The sequence below is a fragment of the Rhyacophila brunnea genome, unplaced genomic scaffold, assembly GCF_057557595.1.
Source record: "Rhyacophila brunnea isolate RB1 unplaced genomic scaffold, BYU_Rbru_1.0 scaffold_13, whole genome shotgun sequence".
Classification (NCBI taxonomy): domain Eukaryota; kingdom Metazoa; phylum Arthropoda; class Insecta; order Trichoptera; family Rhyacophilidae; genus Rhyacophila; species Rhyacophila brunnea.
The window spans coordinates 33,207,483-33,230,242 of NW_028232785.1; the positions used below are offsets into that span (position 1 = coordinate 33,207,483).

The 22,760-nt window shown below is 34.2% G+C and overlaps 1 protein-coding gene across 2 annotated transcripts in view; it reads left to right on the forward strand.

Annotated features, from left to right (window-relative positions):
• The window catches only part of LOC147077327 (uncharacterized), a 233,451-nt gene that overhangs the window by 76,063 nt on the left and 134,628 nt on the right, over window positions 1-22,760 (forward strand). Inside the window, exon 3 of one of the 2 annotated variants that reach the window (XM_085940796.1) lies at window positions 20,328-20,486. The exons of the other annotated variant lie outside the window; for it this stretch is intronic. Within the exon in view, the coding sequence (XP_085796922.1) occupies window positions 20,328-20,486 (159 nt within the window). The remainder of the gene's footprint in view (window positions 1-20,327; window positions 20,487-22,760) is intronic. 2 annotated transcript variants of the gene reach the window in all.

Here is a 22,760-nt window from a genome sequence, read left to right on the forward strand (position 1 = left end):
TGGCACAATAAGAAGAAGAACTGTTGTGATATTATACCTTTATCAATTGTCACTGTTATATATAAAAAATTCATCGCTATGATTTACGTTCTCACAATTACAAAATAAAAAATCTATAATAAAAGCAAACATAAGCATGAGACATGAAACCGGGTCGTGAAGTTACCTGATCTTTTCCAAGCCAAACTTTGCTACTCCTTCAGAAATCTCGCAACTGATAACTAGAATTCGATGATTAAGAAAGGGATTCGCACGGCTGAAGGCTCGTGGAATCAAGAATAACAAATTTCTTGGCATCACACGATCTTACAACTGTGAAAGATAATATTAAACAGTGTGGAAATATAGGAACAGTCAAATAAAAGAGAGATTTATACTTGACAGAGACTATATTATCGCAAAGACAAGAATTTCAAATACATTAAATGGATATAAGTCAACTCGATACTGAAATTTGAAATAATATCTAACTTTTAATAGAAGCGGCTAAGTTTGAAAAGAAATAAAGCAAGAATGGTGGATTTTAAAATAACCAATTGGAACGATCAGAGACTCTTGACATGACGGCTTCATCGTGCTCCGTTAGGTGACGACCATGATTACTATTGGGTAGACCCAACCGGAGAACGACTGTTCTGAGCGGCAGACAAAATCAAAAAACGATGTTTCTACTGTCACACCACGCAACCTGATATTGTCTCCAGAAATTCCAACAGCGACATCTGTTTATTCGCCGAACGCTCTACCAACATGACCATCGATAATAATTCGAGTTGCCAGCGGGCTATAGTTGGTAATGTTTCAAAATGAACATAACATCACATGATAATTAATGTTCGTTTTTTTAATTGTATCGTATGCCTTGGATTCCTCGTTTACTTTTTACCTGTATTGTATTCTCATATTTATAAAAAAATATTGTAAACTATGGAAAATGATTCATGTGGTGCGTAGTGTTACCTAATAAATGGACATTATTTATACATAAACACAGGTTAACGAATTGTCTATTAATCAAAAAGTGGTAGAATTGTTACCACAAAATGCTACAAAATAGTTATCAATTTCCCAGAACTGAATTGTCATCGGAATTGACATAAGTACTAAAAGTTTCATCGTTTTGTTACGAATTATGCTCGCTACTCACCTAAAAAAATGTCATATTTTTTCTACTGTTAATCCATTAATTACTCACCTTCTTCCTTTAAATGCACCACTTCTAACATTTTGTATTGTATTGTTTTTTATTTATTTTTTGATGTTATTGACACGGCCAAAAAATGCTTGCCTTTAGTCAGCATTTTTGTAATGATATTTTGACGTCATAAGTATTTTGGTCCGATCTTTGAAGTCAATTCCTACACTAAAATGTGAACGTTTACCTCACGGCGAAGTTAAATGATACATGCCATAAGTACCACAGTTTGGTCTGATTAGTTTACAGCTATTCAGAGTGAACTGTGGATGATTTGGCCAAATGATCATTAATAGTAAAATGTAAGTAATAAAAGGTCTAGTGTATAAGATTAATTAAGTAAATATATGTAAACAGTTTATATGTTATCATTATTATCTAAATGTTGTAAATCACAATAATTTCATAAGTAGGTTCATAATCTTGTATTGTATAAAAATAGACCGCTAATCCGCGGTGCTTTGAAAACGTACGTAAGTACGATAGCGTAAGATGCCGTGAGTAGGAAAGAGAAACCTCATCAGCAAATAAGTTCATACAAACGAGCGAGACAGAATAATCCGCTTGCATAAAAATATTTTTTGTGCAAATAATGATTTCATGTACTATTATAATAAGAAAGAATAATCGAATATTGAAAGTAACGTTGTGTGAATTTAACATAAATAATAAAATGGTAATTTCAGTCGGCCAGGTACAAAATAAAGTGTATACTTGTTTGGTTGTAGGTACCTACTTGACTGTCAAATAAGTAAAAATATTGTAAATATCATAATTCTAGAATTGTTGATAGCAAGGCACTATTATTTTGTTAATTTACAGCTAAGAATGATATTGATAATTGATTAGATGAGCCTTGTAGGCCTTTTCTAATTCAAGAGAAAGTGAGCTAAAACAGACAAACTTTGGAGCTCGTAATTTCACACTTGCCAAAGTAACCAGTCACTCGTAATTTCACCTTTAAAATATCGATTCCACTATATACCTTATCTTGTTAAGAGCGTACTTCAGTGAAACGGCAAATAATTTTCAACAGTAGGTGCGACGAAATTTGGCACTCGTCGCCAATCGGAAACGGACTGTAGAAGTGTGCACACGTCGATTTGTTTTGTCATGGCGTTGGATGAAAATATACATAAATCGTGTAAAGATGACTAAAAAACTTTGCGTATGTAGGTACTTAAAAAAGAAAACATGTCAATAAACTATTATTTTTTGTAATAAAACAATAAACTTAACAGTATATGGACGCATGTTGGATTTTTATGACAATTTTTTTTTCGTTCGGCACGCGTCATTACCACAATCCGCGCATCGCCTAGCCACAGTCTTTTAAGACCATGCCTCAACTGAAGTCTGTGTCTTAAGATTGTGCAATAATGTAAATTAGGCGCGCGCTTTTCTTCTAAACGGGGAAAAAGCTGAAGGAAAATATTCAGTATAAAATGTCGCTCAATTTTATTTTTAGAATCATTCTCACGCCGACTATAGACCTGAGCGGTCATGCAAAGTATAGTGCTCCCGCATATATCGGCTGAATGCATCTTTTTCTAATAACAGATTTTCCTTTTATACCTTTGCAGCGCCGACATTCAGGTTGGTAAATATTTATCTAGATTATGTGAAAACCCATAGTAACGCTTTCCGACGATATTGAAAGTCGTATCGTTTGTAAAAATTCAAAGAAATGTTATTTCCAATCTAGTTGGAAGTTCGTAATTTTCCGGGAAAGCGAAAAAATAATCCAATTTCCCGTGATTGGTTTAAAGATTTTGCCATTTTTCTAGTAGAAGGCGAAAAGCCATTCTATTATTGGTCTGGAAATTTTACCAATTATCTTGTAAAAGGGGACCAAAAAAAATCCAATTGGTTCATCGCCCGAGCGTTGAAATGTCATGTAAAATTCATGTACGCATATTTTCCTAAGTTTTAGACTCTCGTAATATATTTCAAATGAAGGGGAAATTCGGGTCCTCATCTAGCCTTAGTATTCCTTTATTAGATTTCTCAAGGTTTTAAGAGAGAATTGATAGGTGGTGCCTCGCGTCCCGTGACGTCAAATTTTCGGGAAAATCCCGCCGACTCCTTATAAAACATCGACGTTTTTCATACAAAATTTAGTAGGTCTCGCCGCTTCAAACTAAACAGTCATAATCCGCGTCACTTTGGTGTCGGTTTTCCGGTGAAAAATCCTACGACAAGATTTTCATGGAGTAATAGGTACATACGAATACCTCTCTAGCAAGTGCGTCACAGTGAGTGACGTAACCCCGCAAGTAATCGCGTAGTGAGTGAGTCACTAACAAGTTTATAGTAGCGAAGTACCAGAAGGTACATCTAGGAAAGTGCCAGTAGTTCCCAACCTTTTCATAAAGTGCTGCATAGTAAAATTTCACGTAACCGATACAAATAAATATAGAAATAATTAATAAGTTATAAATTTAGTTTTATGTGAATAAAATAAATTAAAAATATAGTTTCATATAATTATTATAAAGAATGTATAAATACTATATTGAAGTTTGATAAAAGATAATAAACAATTATACGAATGACAACTTTTATATGAAATAACGATAAATAAATAAATTATAAAAAAATGGACCTTTAATTAATATAGTTCATGAATCCCAAATTAATTATTGTTGCTATATGGCTCTGACCTAGGCCAACAATAAGATTGTAGTGACATTGAACTTAAACCTTACGGGTTCGTAAATACCCATCAGCTGTCTCTGATACATAGCGCTGTGACCGAGACCTTGACAATTAATATGAACAATAATCGTCATCGCGATCATGAATTAATACAGTGGTGTACTATCATAGAGTGCTACCAGTGATCACTAAGAACTCTTGCTTGACCTCCCCCACCGCCCCTGCAGAGCTAGCCGAGAGCAAGGGTTCTCAACCTAGTTAGGAACAGGACCGGTTCAAAATCATGGTGCCACTGTAACACACCAGGACCAGGGTGTCGTCAACACCCTGGCAGAAAATCAAATCCTTCATATCCTGGGTTTACGCCCCGTCCGTGCATTACCTCTATGCTACAAGGTGACATACTAATTCCGATACATTTTAACTATTGGCCTTTTTAATATCTACTCATCAGCGCTCTTAAAAATCAAGCTACTTCACATACGATATATTGAATATGCAGCGACGATATTAAACCCTATCGGGGCTCGCGATCTATGCGACTTCGGACATCGCAAGAAATTATTGAGATATTGAAACAAGAAAAATATTACTTTTTCAATATAACCAAACACTTGTCAGAACCTAGAGTTTTTTGAAAAATTTGATCCCATAATTAAATAGGTGGGTTCATTGGCATCTTGAAAGATGCAGTACTATTAGTGCATAAGAATATTGTGAGGCGACTTAAAGCTGTCAAGTTTTTATCTGTCTTGCAATTTACCGAAAGGTTAGATAATTAAGTAAAGTAATATAATAATAATGCTGGATTAACAAAATGCCTAGATGTATTTTTAAACTTTAATGGATTTTAGTTTTGTATTATTCCAATAATTGAGTCGTTATTTGCGACTCGGGTTTCGCCTTTCGGCATCTTCGGGCACTGTGTATACCCACCAAAAGGCAAATAAACACTGACAACGAATACTATTAAATAAGAAATCAATACAATAGAGTACCTATGTAAAAATTTCATTACCAACCTATCAAGTCAAGGGTCACAATAATAAAATTAAGAAAAGTTAAAGTGTTTGTTATAACCTCCTAATATTATTATAAATAATACATTTTCAAAAACTAATAGATCATTAGTAATTATTATAAACAATAAAAATACTAGTCAAGAGGTGTCAATCATCTTTTCTGACTCATTACCGAGTTACCGACTAGACGGCGCTGATTCGCCTTCATTATCTTAGGATCGCACTTCACAGGCAGCACGAACATATCTGAATTTCACCGACATGTCTACCAACCTAAATTTTCGCCGTATTACGAATTGAAGTAGCCGCCGATAACTATTTAATGCATGGAAGGCCTTTCGTATTAATTTGGACAATGACAATAATGGAAACGTACTAAAGTGATGACCGTTAAGAGTAAACCTGCTGGAAAGATATTTCTACGTAATTTTTTTATTAAAAAAGTTTCTGATTTTTCTTATTTGAAAGAAGACGTAATGTCACACTCCTCTGGAAGCTTGGAGAGGTTGGAACCATTTTTCCGAGCTGTTTCATAGTAATGGTCGATAACGAGAAAAAAAATATCCGACGACGTTGTTTGTCAGAACGCAAAAAAATGCAACGCTGCATTTATGATGGGAGATCGCTTGTAGCGCTTCTCGCTGATAGCAAGATCGAAAGCGAAAAAGTTCTGGCTTCTAGAGATTGCAATTGTAAACATACCATACATCTCGCGTTCCGAGAAATTTATAAAAAATGTAATAAATAGTAAAAGTATAAGTCAAATAAAAATCGCCATTTTAGACCATTCCGAGTTATTTATTTGTTCACTCCCAAGTCTTAAATAACAGACGTTGGCCAGCAACCAGCATAACGAGCAAATAAAGGGAATGCGTCTTCTTTGCTCTGACGCGAACTGGCAATAATTATATATTATGGGTTACAATGATGAACCTCATATTAATGTAGTTTCCTTGTGCGAACCGGTGCCACTTATTATGAATGGGATAGTATGAATAAAAACGATTAAAACCAAATAAGTTTCCGATTTTCTTTATTTATCTATAAAATATAATACATATTGTTACTAAATACAGTTAATAACCAAGCTATTGACATACCTACTCAGCAGGTTGGTACCTTCCACTTGTCAAACGGCTAACAATGTTTGGTTCATTCATTCAAAACAAAAACTTCCGTCGGCTGACATTTTATTTAGACAGAACCAAGTCTATTCTCGTTGGACATAACTATTATTAGCATAACAAGGCAAACGCTTAATAATTAAGAGAAGCATGCATAGATTATTAAATAACACCAATTTACAGGCATAAACGAAAATACGAACAGTTGTACATTATTTTTGTTATTTATTGACGTCACACGTATAACGATTAAATTCAGGAGCACTTGATAGCAATCTTGTGTACAGAATAGATGTGCAGTGGCATCTAGTGCAAAAATACGAAGCTTGCACACATTTATATTTTTATAAAAATCGATGTTTTTTGAAATGAATATAAAAAATATTAAAATATAGATTAGTAAAAATCTCTTAAGTACATCATAGAAAACTTATTAAACAAAATTTTAATAATGCCTAAATAACATAACCATAAAAAATATGTACCTAAGTAATAATAAGATGGGGTCCTTTGACAAATTCACATGTTACAACATTTTTTTAAATTTGTAAGTTTATCTTGTTTTCAGATACACTGTAACGTAATTTATTCAAGTACCTTAGAATAAATACGTTTGAACACTTTAATGGCAACACTTTGCCTCGGAAATTAAACGTTGTTAACATGGCAGACTGCAGCGGAATCAATCTTTAAGTTGGTATCACCTGCGCGTGGGACGCGATTGCGTGCGCGTGGATCGTACTGTTATATACACTAATAATACATCACACCTATTTAATTTACAGTGCTATTTGATTATAGCATCATATTAACTTTAAGCTTTTAAAGTAATATAATATAAACATTTATGCACCCACTTGAACGTGTCAACTTAAGAAATATTCAAAGTGATCTCACAGCATTCAAGTCACCATCTAAAAGCAGTAAATTAACTAAAATAACGTCTTGCATCAAAACGCACACTTGCAGTAATAAATAAGATAAAATATGTATCCTTTTATACAAATAACACTTCAAAGTGCTATTAAGGAAATCTCTTGACAGATACATCTTTCTCACCCTCTTTCAAAATACTGACACGAGTTAAGAAATGTATTTAAGTAATAATTACTAATATTATTTACGAGGCCGTGCAATCCGTTCCCACCTTTTGGGGTAAACACATGCACACAAATATGTTGATTTAAACAGATGTATTATTATGAAATGGCTCTCACGCTTTGCAAGCTTAGAGATAAACCAGAAAAAGCACTTAACTGGTAAATATCAAATATTATTTACGAGCTTCTGTTCAATACTTGAAGTAAAGCAATTTGTTATCTACATTAATTGCACAAAATGTGCATCTTTTTGGGTTAGATATTCAGATCTTACACACTCTTTAAAGTTTTGACCCGAACTAGAAAACACACTAACCTTTATTAGTGTTATTTATTGTTGATGTAAGTAGATGTGATAATGAACACCTGCACAATCGAATAATGTCATAAATGTTATTTCTTGTTAATGTAAAAGCATATATCATAACGGACACGTGCAGTCTGTTCAAGTCAAAAACCCATTAAAGAGAATAGTATAAAACCTCAGGGAATGTTACTCCTGTTGTCTTTAGTCTCCAACCATAGTACTGTACGTAACTTATGTCTGTCAAACACTCTGTACTAAACTTATTACTAAAATAAATAGTAATGTTTTACTTTACGTGAAACACTATTTTCTCCGCTGTGTTCACAATCAATTACAAACGCTCACCGCTCAAGCATCCTAAGAAGGTAAATCTCCTGACAAAACTACCTTCAAGACGTACAGTCTATAGCCGTACAAGAAAACTGTGAAGAATTACATCAAGGAGATTCACAGATGTCCCAATTCTGGTAAGAAACTTAAGGAAGGTTAATATCATCAAACCATACAGGACCTGCCAACCCAGATCTCCTACTCTCTTAAGCTACTCATCACTGGGACATAACAGTACGTCAGTCAACATCCGGAGTGCAACGAGGACAGTCCAGTTTTGAACAAGGTGCCGGGTTTCGGACGCCTAGCCGCCCCAAATGGCGGACGCACTCAACCGGTATTTATTGTATCACTTGTCTAGAGGATTAGATTCCTGTTTTATTAACTTTGTAATAACTCCCCACAGAAGCTCTAGCTTTTTTTGTGTTAGGCATGGCATTTGTTCGATTCAAATTGTAACTCTTTATTACTATACTTTGGCGGTTGATCCGCGTGTAACTGTTGCTTCTACTTGTTTCAATAAATTTCATAGTGTCCGATCTCGGAACGCATTTAAACGATTTTATTATTTAATTCTTGTCCTGATATGTCCCGTGTATTGAATACGGCGTTGGAGGAATCTGGGCAAGTGGCGCCCCTTTATACTTTACACTATAAATAATTTAACATTCTTAACCCGAAGTACTGGAACCTTGAGGAACTATTTTGAACGTACATCATGGTATTCACGACCCTCAGATAAGTAGGTATTATTTCTTACAGGGATGGGGATTCATATGCTATACCGCGGTTTGTTTTATTTTGAGCTATTTCGGATGTTAAAACATTGTAGGTACACACATGTATTTTAATATTGCTAAAGCATGGGTGGTATTTAGAACGTTACAACACATTTATTAATTATTACAGTAGTTGATACTGTAAATTATCAAACAAATGTATATCGCCTTAAACCCTGTGAAACCAAACCATAACAGAATATACTTTGTCAAAAATACTTATCTATCTATAAAATATCTAAAATTATGACATTTAATCATACATAAAATAAGATATTTTAAAGATAGAATAATATTTTTATCGATTATATTTTGGTTTGGGCAGGGCATGTGAATTAAAAAAAAAATTAACAAAGAACATGTGTGATATGTATTTCTAATTCAACGAAAACAAATAAATGGACCGAAAAAGTGTGCACAATATTGTCAGATCGCCAAACAAAGCTATGAACCAGCTTACCCCAAAATGGCCGTGCGTCTTGAGCGTCGTGGGTTTTAGGTTCAAATCCTGGGTCTGGCATATACACATATTGTTTTTCAATTTGTGTAGGGTCAGACTATGGACTTCATAGGTTGAGCAAGTAAATGACATCCGTTTATCGTAAAAACAAAATTTGTTAGAGGCCCATGTGTTCCTATTAAAAATACTAGCTTACGGTAGTGGAGTTCGATACACTTCAATTTATGTCACTAAGAACTAACGTGCACTTACACCAATCCAAAATACACTAAACAACAAACGAGATTTCTTTGAGCAAGTGGGTTTGAAGTATTCAAAAACTGTATTTAACACAGATTATGTCTGTTAATATTATGTCGCTATAGAATGGGCTACAAAAATATAAATTGTTTTCGTTATCGGTTGATGATAAAAAAAGACGTACGCACGTTCGATTTCTTCTCGACTGACCATTATTTCAAAGTCTTTACTAGATACTGTCTCCTAGCTAATTAGTGAACGGGTAGCTAACGCCTTTATTTGAATAGTATATTATATTGAAATTATGTCCCAAAAATGCGGATTTTTTTAAAAATAATAAAGAAATATGCTACCAGAAGTTATTCATGTGTAATTATATCACATTTATATGGCCTTGTCTGAATACGCCAATTAGGGTGGCTCTAATACAATAGATAAATTCCTACCCACCTCACAAGTTGACCCTTGCCTGGCGCGACAAATAACGGTCGTCATTCATCAACCGTGCGCATATAAACACTTACCTAAGCTAAGCCGTCAAGTGCCACGCACCCGATGACCCAATGAATAATACCAAACGAAACTGATTATACGACCAGAATTGACAACCAAGCCATGGAGCCAGCCTCAATAGCATAAAACGTCAGTGCCTGGCATCCTAGACACACCCTCCTCTCTCAGCATCCGAATCAATCCTTCACAGTTTACAGTTCACTGAAAAGCACAGTCAGTGTCTTTTACAGACAATTTGCATGCGTATAAGAATTACACTTAATGGCTTTTCACCGGAATGAGTCCTTTCATGTAATATTATCTCATTAAAAGATATGCATGGGTAATTGCATTTATCATAATAATTATGTAAATGACTTTTCACTACAATGAGTCATTTTATGCAATTTCATGCTACCTGTTCTAATGCATGAGTAATTATTACATAAATCACATTTAAATAGCTTATCACCAAAATGAGTCATTTTGTGTTTTTTCACACTAGCTGACTGTATGAGTAATTTTGTTTATCACATTTCAATGGTTTTTCACCAGAATGAGTCTTTTTATGCAATTTCAGGTTACCAGATTTTATGCACGAGTGATTATAATTTAAGTAGTTTTTCAACAGATTGAGTCTGTTTGTGCATTTTCATGCTACTAGACGTTTTGCATGAGTAATTACATTTTTCACATTATGACTTTTCACCAGTATGAGTCATTTAGTGTATTTTTATGCTACTTGATTGTCTGCATGAGTAATTGCATATAACGTACTTGAATGGCTTTTAACCAGAATGAGTAAGTTTGTGTCTTTTCATGTGACTTGATTGTCTGCATGAGCATTGCATTTAAAGGATTTTTCACTAGAATGAGACATTTTATGTTGTTTCATGCTACCAGACGTCGTGCATGACTAACTGCATTTGTCACATTTAAACAGTTTTTCATCTGAATAAGTCATTTTGTGTGTTTTCATGTAACTTAATTGTCTGTTAGTAATTGCATATAACGCACTTTAATGACTATTTAATGGAATGAGTAAGTTTGTGTCTTTGTAAGTGACTTGATTGTCTGCATGAGTAATTGCACTTATCACATTTAAAAGGTTTTTCACTGGAGTGGGTCCTTTTATGCAATTTCATTTGACTAGACGTTTTGCATGAGTGATTGCAATTGTCACATTTAAAGGGTTTTTCACCAGAATGACTCATTTTGTGATATTTCATTTGACCAGAATGTATGCAAGAATAATTGCACATATTACATTTAAATGGTTTTTCACCAGAATGACACATTTTGTGTGTTTTCATGTGACCAGACTGTATACATGAATAATTGCACATATCACATGTATATGGTTTTTCACCAGTATGAGTCATTTTGTGTGTTTTCATGACACCTGCTTGTCTGCATGAGTACTTGCACTTATCACATGTAAATGGATTTTTACTAGAATGAGTCATTGTGTGTGTTTTCATGTTACCTGAATGTCTGCATGAGTAATTACATATATCACATTTAAACGGCTTGTCAAAAGAATGTGTCATTTTGTGTGTTTTCATGTGACCGGATTCTCTGCATGAGTAATTGCATTTATCACATTTAAATTGCTTTTCACCAGTATGAGTCATTTTGTGTATTTTCATGTGACCTGACTGTTTGGATGAGTAATTGCAATTGTCACATTTAAATGGTTTTTCACCAGAATGAGTCATTTTGTGTTTTTTTATGTCACTTGAATGTCTGCATGAGTAATTGCATTTATCACATTTAAATGGCTTTTCATCAAAATGAGTCATTTTGTGTTTTTTCATGTGACTTGTTTGTCTGCATGAGTAGTTGCATATATCACATTTAAATGGTTTGTCGCCTGAATGAATCATTTTGTGTTTTTTCATTCGACCAGATTCTTTGCATGAGTAATTACATTTATCACATTGAAATGGCTTTTCACCAGAATGACTCATCTTGTGTCTTTTCAAGTTACCTGAATGTCTGCATGAGTAATTGCATATATCACATTTAAATGGCTTGTCACAAGAATGTATCATTTTGTGTGTTTTCATGGTACCTGACCGTCTGCATGAGTAATTGCATTTATTGCAGTTAAATGACTTTTCGCCAGAATGAGTTATTTTGAATGACTTCATGACGTGACCAGGACGAAATCTTGAAAAATGACCATCGTCACATTTAACCAGCCTTGCAACGGAATCGGTCGTTTTCGCAATTGTGGTTTTGTGTATCGCTTTGTGATGCAACATGAGGTCGAACGATGAAAAAAAATCAAAACAGATACTGCACACAACATTTTCTTTATGAAACAATTTTTTTTCCAGCTGTATCACAGCCACTAATAATTCTGTGTTTACCATATTATTCGATTGAAAAATATCACGTTTACTATTGTGACAGGCGACATCTTTGTACCTTTTAATATATTCTTTGAGTTCTTTCTTAATGTCGTGTTTCTCAATATGTAGGTCTTCGCTAGACGCATGTGCTTCATTCATGTCCCAGGACGATACGAGACTCGCAACATTGGCTGGTACAGTGCTTCCAGCGATAATCTAAAAAAAACATTTAAAAGTATTATTTATTTTGAGATTTTTAAATAACAGTTCATTATAAGTAAGAGATCTAGGTACAAATATTAGACACGGCAAATGTCGAATACAGTCGGCGAGATGATACAAGTGAGTTAAGCACATTGATTATTGATAAATAATACAATTACATACCATAACGTCAAAATATTACTAGGTAGAGCAAATGAAAAAGCAAAATTAAAATTATTCTCAAAACACACCAGAGATGTATCAGACTTATAAAAAAGTTAATCCGTCTTTATCAATAAAAATGAACAATAAAATTGAATGACAAGTGAACACGACAAGAACTCTATAGAACAGAGTTAGCGAACCTTTTTACGTACGCGTGCCAAAATTTTCCTGTCTGACGAACCGTTTTTTATAGGGAAAGAATGAAAAATTAGTTTTTAAGATTTCTATTGAAAGGTTTAAAATTACAATGAGAGTTTCTACCTTTCATCGTGTTCCTAGACGAAGGCATATCTTTTATTGTTTGAATATATTTTTCCTTGTTTTGAAGTTTATCAAAAAGGTCGTGGGAGCATTTTAACCACGCTTCTTTTATATCGTAACTGTTCTGGCAGAAGACACTTATTCGAAAAAATTACATATTGAGTTAGTTATATCATAATGTTCCTTATTTCAAACTTTACCGTCTGGAAACCTTCTTAATAAATAAACAGTTTTTATTTTAAACTCATTCTTTTTACGATTTTTTTATAAACTCACATGATAGACGATTTCAAACATTATTACAACTTCAAAGTCAAATTATTACTCAAAACTAGTATTCTCCAGTTAGTGTGTTCTGCCAGAACGGAGACGATTTATTCCCCATAACTGAACGGTTTTCCATTTTCACTGTCTGTCAGAATTACTACTACTAGCTCCACCAAGTTTTTGCTTCTTATTTGGTACAGGCATTTTGTTGGTACTAATTAAATTGTTTGTTACTGTATTACTTAGCTTGGTTCTTTACACACAACATGACACCAGGATTGCTGCGATCAGATGAATCATTCTCTCGCTACACTGGTCTCAAGCATTGTAAGTCGGTCAAAATCAAAAGTTCGCGGAGCGGTTTTATCCGCTGCCTGATGAGGTGAGTGCGATAATATTATGCGTCATGCATAAAGCATTTAGGGCGATATGTTCTATTAAATATTTGCATATTATTTTTTATACAGTACCATCTGTTATTTATGCACGAGTTTCGTCGGTTCTGTTTGCGCATCAATTGGTAAATACCATTGGTAAAAATAATATTACAATATGTAGAAAATACGCAGCTATGTCGTTATTATTTTTTAATCGTACATGTAAGTACTTGTATTTATTAGTATCACTTTTATGTATTTTTTTTATTATTATATTAAGTAATATTTTTTTCTCTTTAAAACAGTCGCGTGCCATAGGTTCACCATCGCTGCTATAAAATAATGATAAGCAGTAGGAGTCGCAGTAGGGGGTAAGATTACTCGTTGTCGGATAGTTTTTAAATGCTTATGCTTGTAGCTTGCGGAGTGATCGATCGATTAAAACCAACTGTGGTACTGGGTGTTGTATATTGGTACCTACATAATCTACGTTTTTACTTCGAATTTTGGAGTCCCGAACATACTTCAATTTAAATCAAGCACAATCTTAAAAAGCATAACATAATCATAATTATTAATATATAGGTACTTATATCATTTTATAATACGCGTTTTCTATCAGAAACTGTGCTTTTTCAGATCTTTATTTCCATCGTGCACAAATTAATTATCGTCAAGTCATTAAACACTTTCTATAAACCTACTCGATATATCATAATCACAATTATTATTAGGTACTAAAAAACTATTAAAATCTGAAATAAGCACACTGGTGTAGGTATGAATTGTAACAAGAATTAAAAATGTATAGGAAAGCTTATCTATAAAATAGAAATAGTTCCAGGTTTAGTATTTATTCAGAGTTCACCTTTACTAAAATACCTATTACAGTACTTTTACTAAAATATATTAACAATATAAGACTTAAAGATAACCACAATTAATACTAGAAACGTATCTTGATAGTGTAATGTGCTTAGTTTCAATATTGAGAACCCGTATGGTCAAAAGGGTCCGACCTAATCAGACTAAGCTGACTGGCCGTAAGACTGAGATAAAAATTACGGTATTAGCATATGGTTAAATCCTAATCCGTCTATATAGCGCTTGCGGCGTCCAGTCAATGGGCAGCGCCATCTGTGGGTCTCTTTTCGCCGCTACAAATGGACTTTATTACGAAAAACCGATTGCTTTAGTTGATTTCTAAAAATGGACCAGACAATTATTGGCCTCCTCCGAGGTCGTGCGAATTGATATATCTGGATTATTTCCTGTAAAACTTCGTGGAGTCACTGGTTTATGCTGATAAACCTGATGGAAGCCAATAGCGATATACGACCAGCAGTGCTCGAATAAGTGACATCCAAATTGGGTGACCAGAGTTTTATTCCTTGAGAACAACTGCGGTGACCATATAAATTTTAATGCAATGTTGATATCGATGTTTCGAATATAAAAAAAATGTTTAAAAGTTGTGTTATTAGTAAACCTTTAAATGAACGTACCTGGTATACTGGGCTGTTTTGTCGATCGGAGGAGCCGGGTTGAGGATTCTCATTATTGATTTGGCGAATTGCATCGTCAACAAATTCTTGTTTGATGATGACACCCTCATTATCATTCTTCGACCTTATATTGATCAGGCTGTCTTTACACTCCTGAAAATAACAACATGATTAATAATATTATGTAACAGTATCACCATTATGATCAGCCAGAGTCAATCCATTCCAGGATAAGACCTGCCACAGCTGCATCCTCGGCTTTCAGTGGCCACCAATGTACGACTGCATTTGGCAAGTGTATGTATACTCACCGAAAGACATTCCAGCTAACTGCAGCACATTGCGTACTTTATACTGCCTTTTTGTAAACATATAGCACATTGAGATCTATAGGGTTGTAACTGCAAATCACATGATCTTGAGTAATTGACACAGCGAGGCTTGGATAGGTGTATGTTGGGCATCAGGCGAAAGGACCGTAAGAGAAACGAATGGGTTAGGAAGAAAACAGGAGTACGCGATGTAATAGACGTTGGCAAACAGCTGAAATGGAGATGGGCGGGGCATATTGCTCGCCGAAAGGACGGCCGCTGGACAAATGCTGTCATCCAGTGGTACCTAAACGGCACGAAACGGCCACAGGTCACCCTAAAAGCCGCTGGATTGACGAACTGGTAAAGTTCGGCAAAAATACGTGGCAGCGAATGACACAGGACCGAGAGAGTTGGAGGAAGGTTGGCGAGGCTTTCATCCAGCAGTGGATAATGATGATTATCAAATGTATCAGTGGGTGATCAATCCATTCTCAAGATTCGACGGTAGACACCTGACATTAACAGATAAGGACATTTGAAAGGATCTAAATAACGATCCTGAGCACAAAGCCTCATTTTCTAAGCTCGAGTTGTCAGCATTTTGGATATCGTTTTGGCGTCAATATCCTCAATTGGATACAGCAGCAATTAAATCTCTGTTGCCGTTTGGATCGTGGTATCTTTACGAATTTGGTTTTTCAGCACTCGTGGAAATGAAATCGTAAAACGAGAGCAGTTACAAATGGTAGATATCGAGCTACGTGTTTGTTTATCTAATTTAGAGCCGCATTTTACAGAATTCTTTCTAAAAATCAATTGCATCCTTCTCACTAATAAAATTATTACCACCTGTGTACATATATGTTCATAAAAAATTGACCTACCCACACTATGATTTCTTTCATTCATATTAATAAGGAACATTTCCTTTTTAAGGCATTTTGTGTGCCGCGGAACAAATCCCATTCTGGAGTGTGCCGTGAAGTAAAAACGTTTGGCAAACACTGCTATAGATACTCACAGCACCGGGATTTATCATGCGACAAATTTATTCGACCCACTTAATTAGACAGATTAATGAATGTCAATAATAAAATACCAATATACTAATAAAAATACCAGGCAGTCTTTTTCACAAATCTAGTATCCTAAAACAAGGCACCGAAGGAGTGTACAATCCAAACAAATTGATCGTTACGTTAAATTTAAATAAAACATATTCTTACAAAATACAATTTGTATCCAATGATATAATAACGGAGACTAATTTAAATAATCGCATACAAGCACGATGTGAATTACACAATATTTACATATTTAAAATATTAATGAAATATTTTATAGATAGGTAAGTAGGTACCTGATTTATTGGCTCGCTTTTTGAATATGAGCAGCTAGGTTGCGGATTACCGTCTTCGGAAAATTCTTCTTTGAAATCAACTTGGAAGGAATCAATCTCAGTTTTAATACCAGCATGGCTGGTTACAGGGCTCTGAAAAACAAGACAGCAGGTATTTTATAATACGTGTTTACACCTATTATATTATTATTAAGCGTTGTGTGCAAACACACGAACGTTTCTGTATGTGACCTATTATCACGGTTCGATACAAACGTTCAATAGTAAAGTTGTCTTCAGATGAATGAAAGTAGTAAACCAGCGGCCACAGAGACGCAGAACATAGAGGTAGGTAGGTACCTAGTCAAATGATCCTTGTGCAGTGTCAATACAACGATGTATAATTTATTACGTCATGTTTCAGTTAGTAAAGTCCAATATATCGTGCAACTGTTTTATTTGCATTAGTAAGACACCACTTCAATGAAGTATAAACACAATCTTACAATGATTAATATGTTTGGAAAACCTAACCTCAATAGTGCTGTTGGCATCAAAAGCATTCTCTTGCTTTATACAAATGTTTGTAACCGGATAGTTTGGATGGATTATTGGCACATCAAACCATCGCTGGACTTCTGCATCAGATTCAAAATCATCTAGTTCACGTTTCACATCCATTATACGAAGTATAATTAACGCAGAAATATCTCAGGCAGTCGTTTGTAATATCCAAGTGGAGCCGTCATGAAAAAGATATCGTCAGTGTTGACATTATAGGAGAAAAAAAAACCAATTTGATTTATTTGTTATTTTCGACCGAGATGCGCTATTCCAACGCCATCTTTAGATTAATAAAGCCTGAGCATAACATTTGGACAAGCACCTTTTGGTCCACTAGCATACTATTTATTGATAACGTACCAGCAAGCAGATTTTGATATTCAATATTGACTTGTTAATTTATAAAAAACCTCTATTTTATAAACATCACACACTGCTACTTCGTACATTTCACCACATTTTTAATAAGTACTTTTTTTTCGTTATTTCTTAACTCGCCGGGAGTAAGGAAGGGTTCACAATAAATAACTCAACGTAAAATAACTGTTTTATTATTCACTAAGTCTCTTAAATAACTTCTCACAATAACTTAAATTATATATAGTAGCTTTATCTTATAACATTTATCTTTAATCGCAACTTAACATTTTCTCACGCCCTTAGACGTCATCTCACTCGAAAAGAATTTCTCCTGCTACTGTTTTTTTAATTTTATTTTTCTTGTCTGCTTCCTGTCCTTAGAGAGTCGACGGGCTATCCGACCATCGTACGAGGTCTCTCAACCAATACGGATCGACTTGTATATATCACGCCACGTCTCTAACTCTTTAAGGGGGTACATGCTCGTCGTAGGTCAAAATTGAGTTTTTATTGTATTTTCAAACCATGATCCTGGACACTTCTTAAATATTGTAGATAATCTATTTATATAATTTTGAAGCCTTATTATCCCTCATATTTATTTTAAACATTTGATGACAGCATAAAGTATTTTTGTTACATAAAATAGTATTCTTGTAAACCTCTCGCTCTAATGTTTTAGAATATAGTCATATTTCGGTACATAACTGTGCAGTGGTGTTAAAATTTTTTACATTTATTAATTTTTAAACGCATTTATAAAACCATTGTATAATTTATCACGAGATAATTTTTGTAAAATATTCACGATAAAAAATTATATTGATAATCTCTGTGATCCCAAATTTGACAAGAATTAGGCATTTTATTATTCAAAAATCGTCAAGATTAACACATTTGAAGATAATTTCAAAAGATACTTATTATAAGCTATGTCTTTGACGATTTAAGTGTGATAAACATCTTATGAATAATGATTTCTTTATAATAATTATTGACCTAAGAATAAGGTAGTGTTTTTTTGAAATACGCCATTTCTTTTGGCATTCCCCAGTGGTTAAGCTACAACATACGGCCGTAGCCATAAATTGATAAACTATAATTAAAGTAGGGAGTAAAATTTGTTAACGCGCGTGTTTGAACATATAATAACTATAAAGGATAATAAAGCTTCAAAATTATATAAATAGATTATCTACAACGTTTAAGGAGTGTCCAGGATCATGGTTTGAAAATACAATACAAACTCAATTTTGACCTACGACGAGCATGTGGGCCGTTAAGGTTGACTGATTCTAATATTAATATAATTAATACTATGTACTTATTTAATATTATTATGATTACTTAGTAAATATTTTTATTATATTTGAATGGTAGCTAAGAGGAGGGTTACTTACTTATTTAAGACCAGCTGACTAATATACTGGAGGGCGATGATCCGGTCTTTTCGTTCACTAGAGGGGCCGTTTACTGAAGGTAGAAAGTTCTGTCGGTATTTCTACAATATTCATTAATTCGACTGGTCACACCGACTTGTCTTTGGACGAGCTATCTTCGCGAGTTGTGTGGACAAATTTGGCGCTGTTTGAATTTCGGAGCGGTTCGGACAGTTCCGTCGACCTATTTGTTCTTCCACCCCACCTTCTTCACCTCACTCCCACCCGATTTTGGTCATACCAAACGTCTTAATGTGATAAGTGGTATCTAAGATGGACGTTTCTTGCCGAATCTCTGGCGCTGATGGCATGAGCCATCGAGCACACTTGTATACGTCCGGTTTTGTATTTTCTTTCATTGTAATATTAGTTCCAATTATCAAGCTTGTAATAATGTTTTTTAACTCTCAGTCATCGTTCGTTCAATAAATTAGGCATATATATATTACATTAACTTATTTCTTAGATTACTTATTACTTGTTTCTAAATCATAATAATATTATGTACTTACATGCAATTATTTACATATAAAAAATTTTGTTAAAATTCAATTGTCTCTTATTTTCTCCTTACAATTTTACTCACAAGAATGTTTTTTTTTGGTTATACGTTTGAGTTTCGCAAGACACCGCCGCGCCGCGCCCGCCAAACCACTACGGCTGAGCACTTAAGTTCGATAGAGTACGCGACGAAGTGACAAAATTACCTGTGCCCTGTTTTACCGTCGTCTAATGCTAACGGCTGGCAGTCGAGGCGTCAAGTTAACTACTTTATTACTATATTCAATATACATATTCCTATTCTCAATCGAACACATTTACTTTTATTAATATATGTAGTTGACCTGGAAATACTTTTCAGTATTGCGGCAACACTTTTCTAACATTACCTTGAAAGGATCCTGTCTGTCACGTAACACGTTGCTTCTGGAATATATACCTACCCTTAACATGGATGTAAAGCAAGAATGTGATGGAGAACACTCCGATATAGACGGCAAGCCTTTGTTTGACACGCTGACTAGGCATTCAAAAAACCCGGACCCTCGCAATAATGTAACGCAAGAGAATGCGGACGTTTCAAGTTGCAATTTCGAGGTGAGTTTTTGGAAACTAAATTCTTCTACAATCACTCTAGATTGAGAATAATGACGATAAGTATACTATTATAATAATATGTTGCTTTTTTACAAACTATGTAAGGACATTCGATGACATTAAACTTTGTTTCAAAAGAATACTTGATTAAGCAATTTGACAGCTACGATACATTTGTGATATTATAGGTTAGGTTTGTTTATCTACTAATTCTTGTTATATATATATATATTATACAATGTTATATGGTGATTACGAGACCCGGAACTGTTTTCACCGTGTTTAAAAAATGTAATACTGCTTCTTTCAGTACCTTAATATGGCGGAGCTCTCTAATATAAAATCTGAGACAGATGATCAACCAGCTGTCGTCAAGCGCGAGATTATTGAAGATATAACACACCCATTACATGATGATGAATACCCTCAACCGGGTTGTTCGATTTCAGATTACAAGCCAATGAATCAGGTACGTTCAATTGTACGTCGGTATATGTGCCGTTTTCTTCCCTTGATGCCGTCTTACATTGAAGGTTTGAATTTTTAATGCATTCTTGATTCTTCATAAGGAACTATTATAATATAATTCGGTGAAACTTGTTTCATTTATGATTACTAAAACAGATAATTTGAGACAGTATTGAGTAGGAATGCAAATCTTTTGTTAATTCATGTAAGTATATTTTAAATATGATGATTTTTACATCACAATAATACGAATGTAAAGCAATAATGAATTCGATTATTTAAATTATGATCAATTGTATGGTGAATAAAATTAATCGCCCGTGAGTCCTTTTTGGGTAGGTAATACAAGGTAAGCCTATGGTCAATAAAAAACTACTTGCAGCCATAAAATACCATAAACGGAAGCAATATCTACGTGAAATTGGGTGAGAATAGACCAATAATTGTATTTTCAAAACTTTTTGTAACAAATTAATGTTGTAAGCCTCAAATTTTACTAAATTATCTGCCATGCTGCATGTTAACATAAATTTAAGCGTTCCAGCTAAACAGTTTGACATGTCAAAACTGACGCACTGCGCATGCGTTATAACCAAACCGGAATAGTTTTAGTTTTAACGTTTATTTCACTGTACCAGCAAACTTCAAACCAATTTCTGACCGTCAGAAGTGGTTTGGTCTGAAACGTCAAACCACTTCTCACGATCTGTCAAAGTAATAACTGTCCAGACAGGACCTAACCTTAAATGTTAGTCATTTATTATATTCTAAAACCTTTCCATTCAATTCTAAAACCAGGACCTAACCTAAAAATGATAGTCGTTTATGACCTATATGTTTATGATATTATAATTAACGTGTTATTTAAATGTGGTAATTAAAAGGTCAAGGTCAGCAGTGACTGTGTTAATTTAGTACTAACCGCGACGGCACGTTTGCATTAGTTGTCCATTAGATATAATTATCATGATATTTAAATGTGGTAATTAATTAGTAAATAGTAGGTAGGTCATCAGTGAATCGGTTAAGGTGTCTATGAGCGTAGCGACAAAATCAAACCTCATTGACGTGCCTATTCAATCGTGAAAACTCAACACCTGAAGGGCAAATTTTCATCGAAGCGGTACGCAAACAAGAAGCAAAACGCAACAGTAACCTCAAACGAGGTATAGTGCTTCGAACGGTGTCCATTTTAATGCAACAAAAATACTGAAAGGATATTTATGGTCGCGTAAGAGTTTGCATCATTTTATTTTTGTCTATGCTCACATGACAGCTAGTTGTGGTTGACATTAGATTTTCCAACTTGGAAATGAATATATATCTGCCAATAGTTTCGATAACTGGAATCGTTTCACAAACGCCTCGTCAATCATTTTGAATGGATCCGTCCGTTACCAAATCTTAACAACAAAATTTCAACGTGAATCACTTCCATTTTGGGTAGGTACGTGTACAATAACCTAAAATGTGGTAATGACATTTTAGTATTATTTAATCAGTTCTTATTAGTTATCACTGAATTCTTAAATCGATAAGTACTTAGCTAATTTATCCTTAAAGATGCTACTTACTTCAATATTTACCTTATAATAGTGTTATTACAATATTCAGTACCTACTAAAATGTGAACGGAACTTCCAATGTATTTTACATTTGGCACTCTTTGGCTGTCGGCAGCTACCTTACTACATGGCACTGGTGTCGTTAACTTTGGTGGGAAGAAATAAATTATGATATACTTAGACATAGATTTTATTCTTGCGCGCCCGGCAAAACGTAACTTCGTTAATATTAAATTTTAAGAACAACTTTGAAAACTACATACATGCAATACTATCTCAATAACACGAAATAGAACGCAATTTTTAATGAACCCACGAGCCGACACGGTACCTTTTAGAATTTTACGAACCAGAACAGCGCCCCGGTCTATTTTGAGCCTTGATTGGAACATCACGATTGTTACTTGGGAACTATCCTACATTGATTATTCATTTGTTGAACTTTGATTTATGATAATTTAACCATGTTGCGTGTTCGCAACACATAAAAATAGTATTGGAGGGCCATTTTAGAAAAAATACATATTTTTTATAGGAGAAAAAGGTTGCATTTAATTTATTTTGAATAAAATGACAGTATTCTCCGATCGTAGATATCTACCACATCATGCAGACTGCATTGTATATAGGTACGTACTTGTTGTATGTAATCAATGTCATCCATATATGCAACGTGCTTCATTTATGCTTCATTTTTTAATAAATTAAGA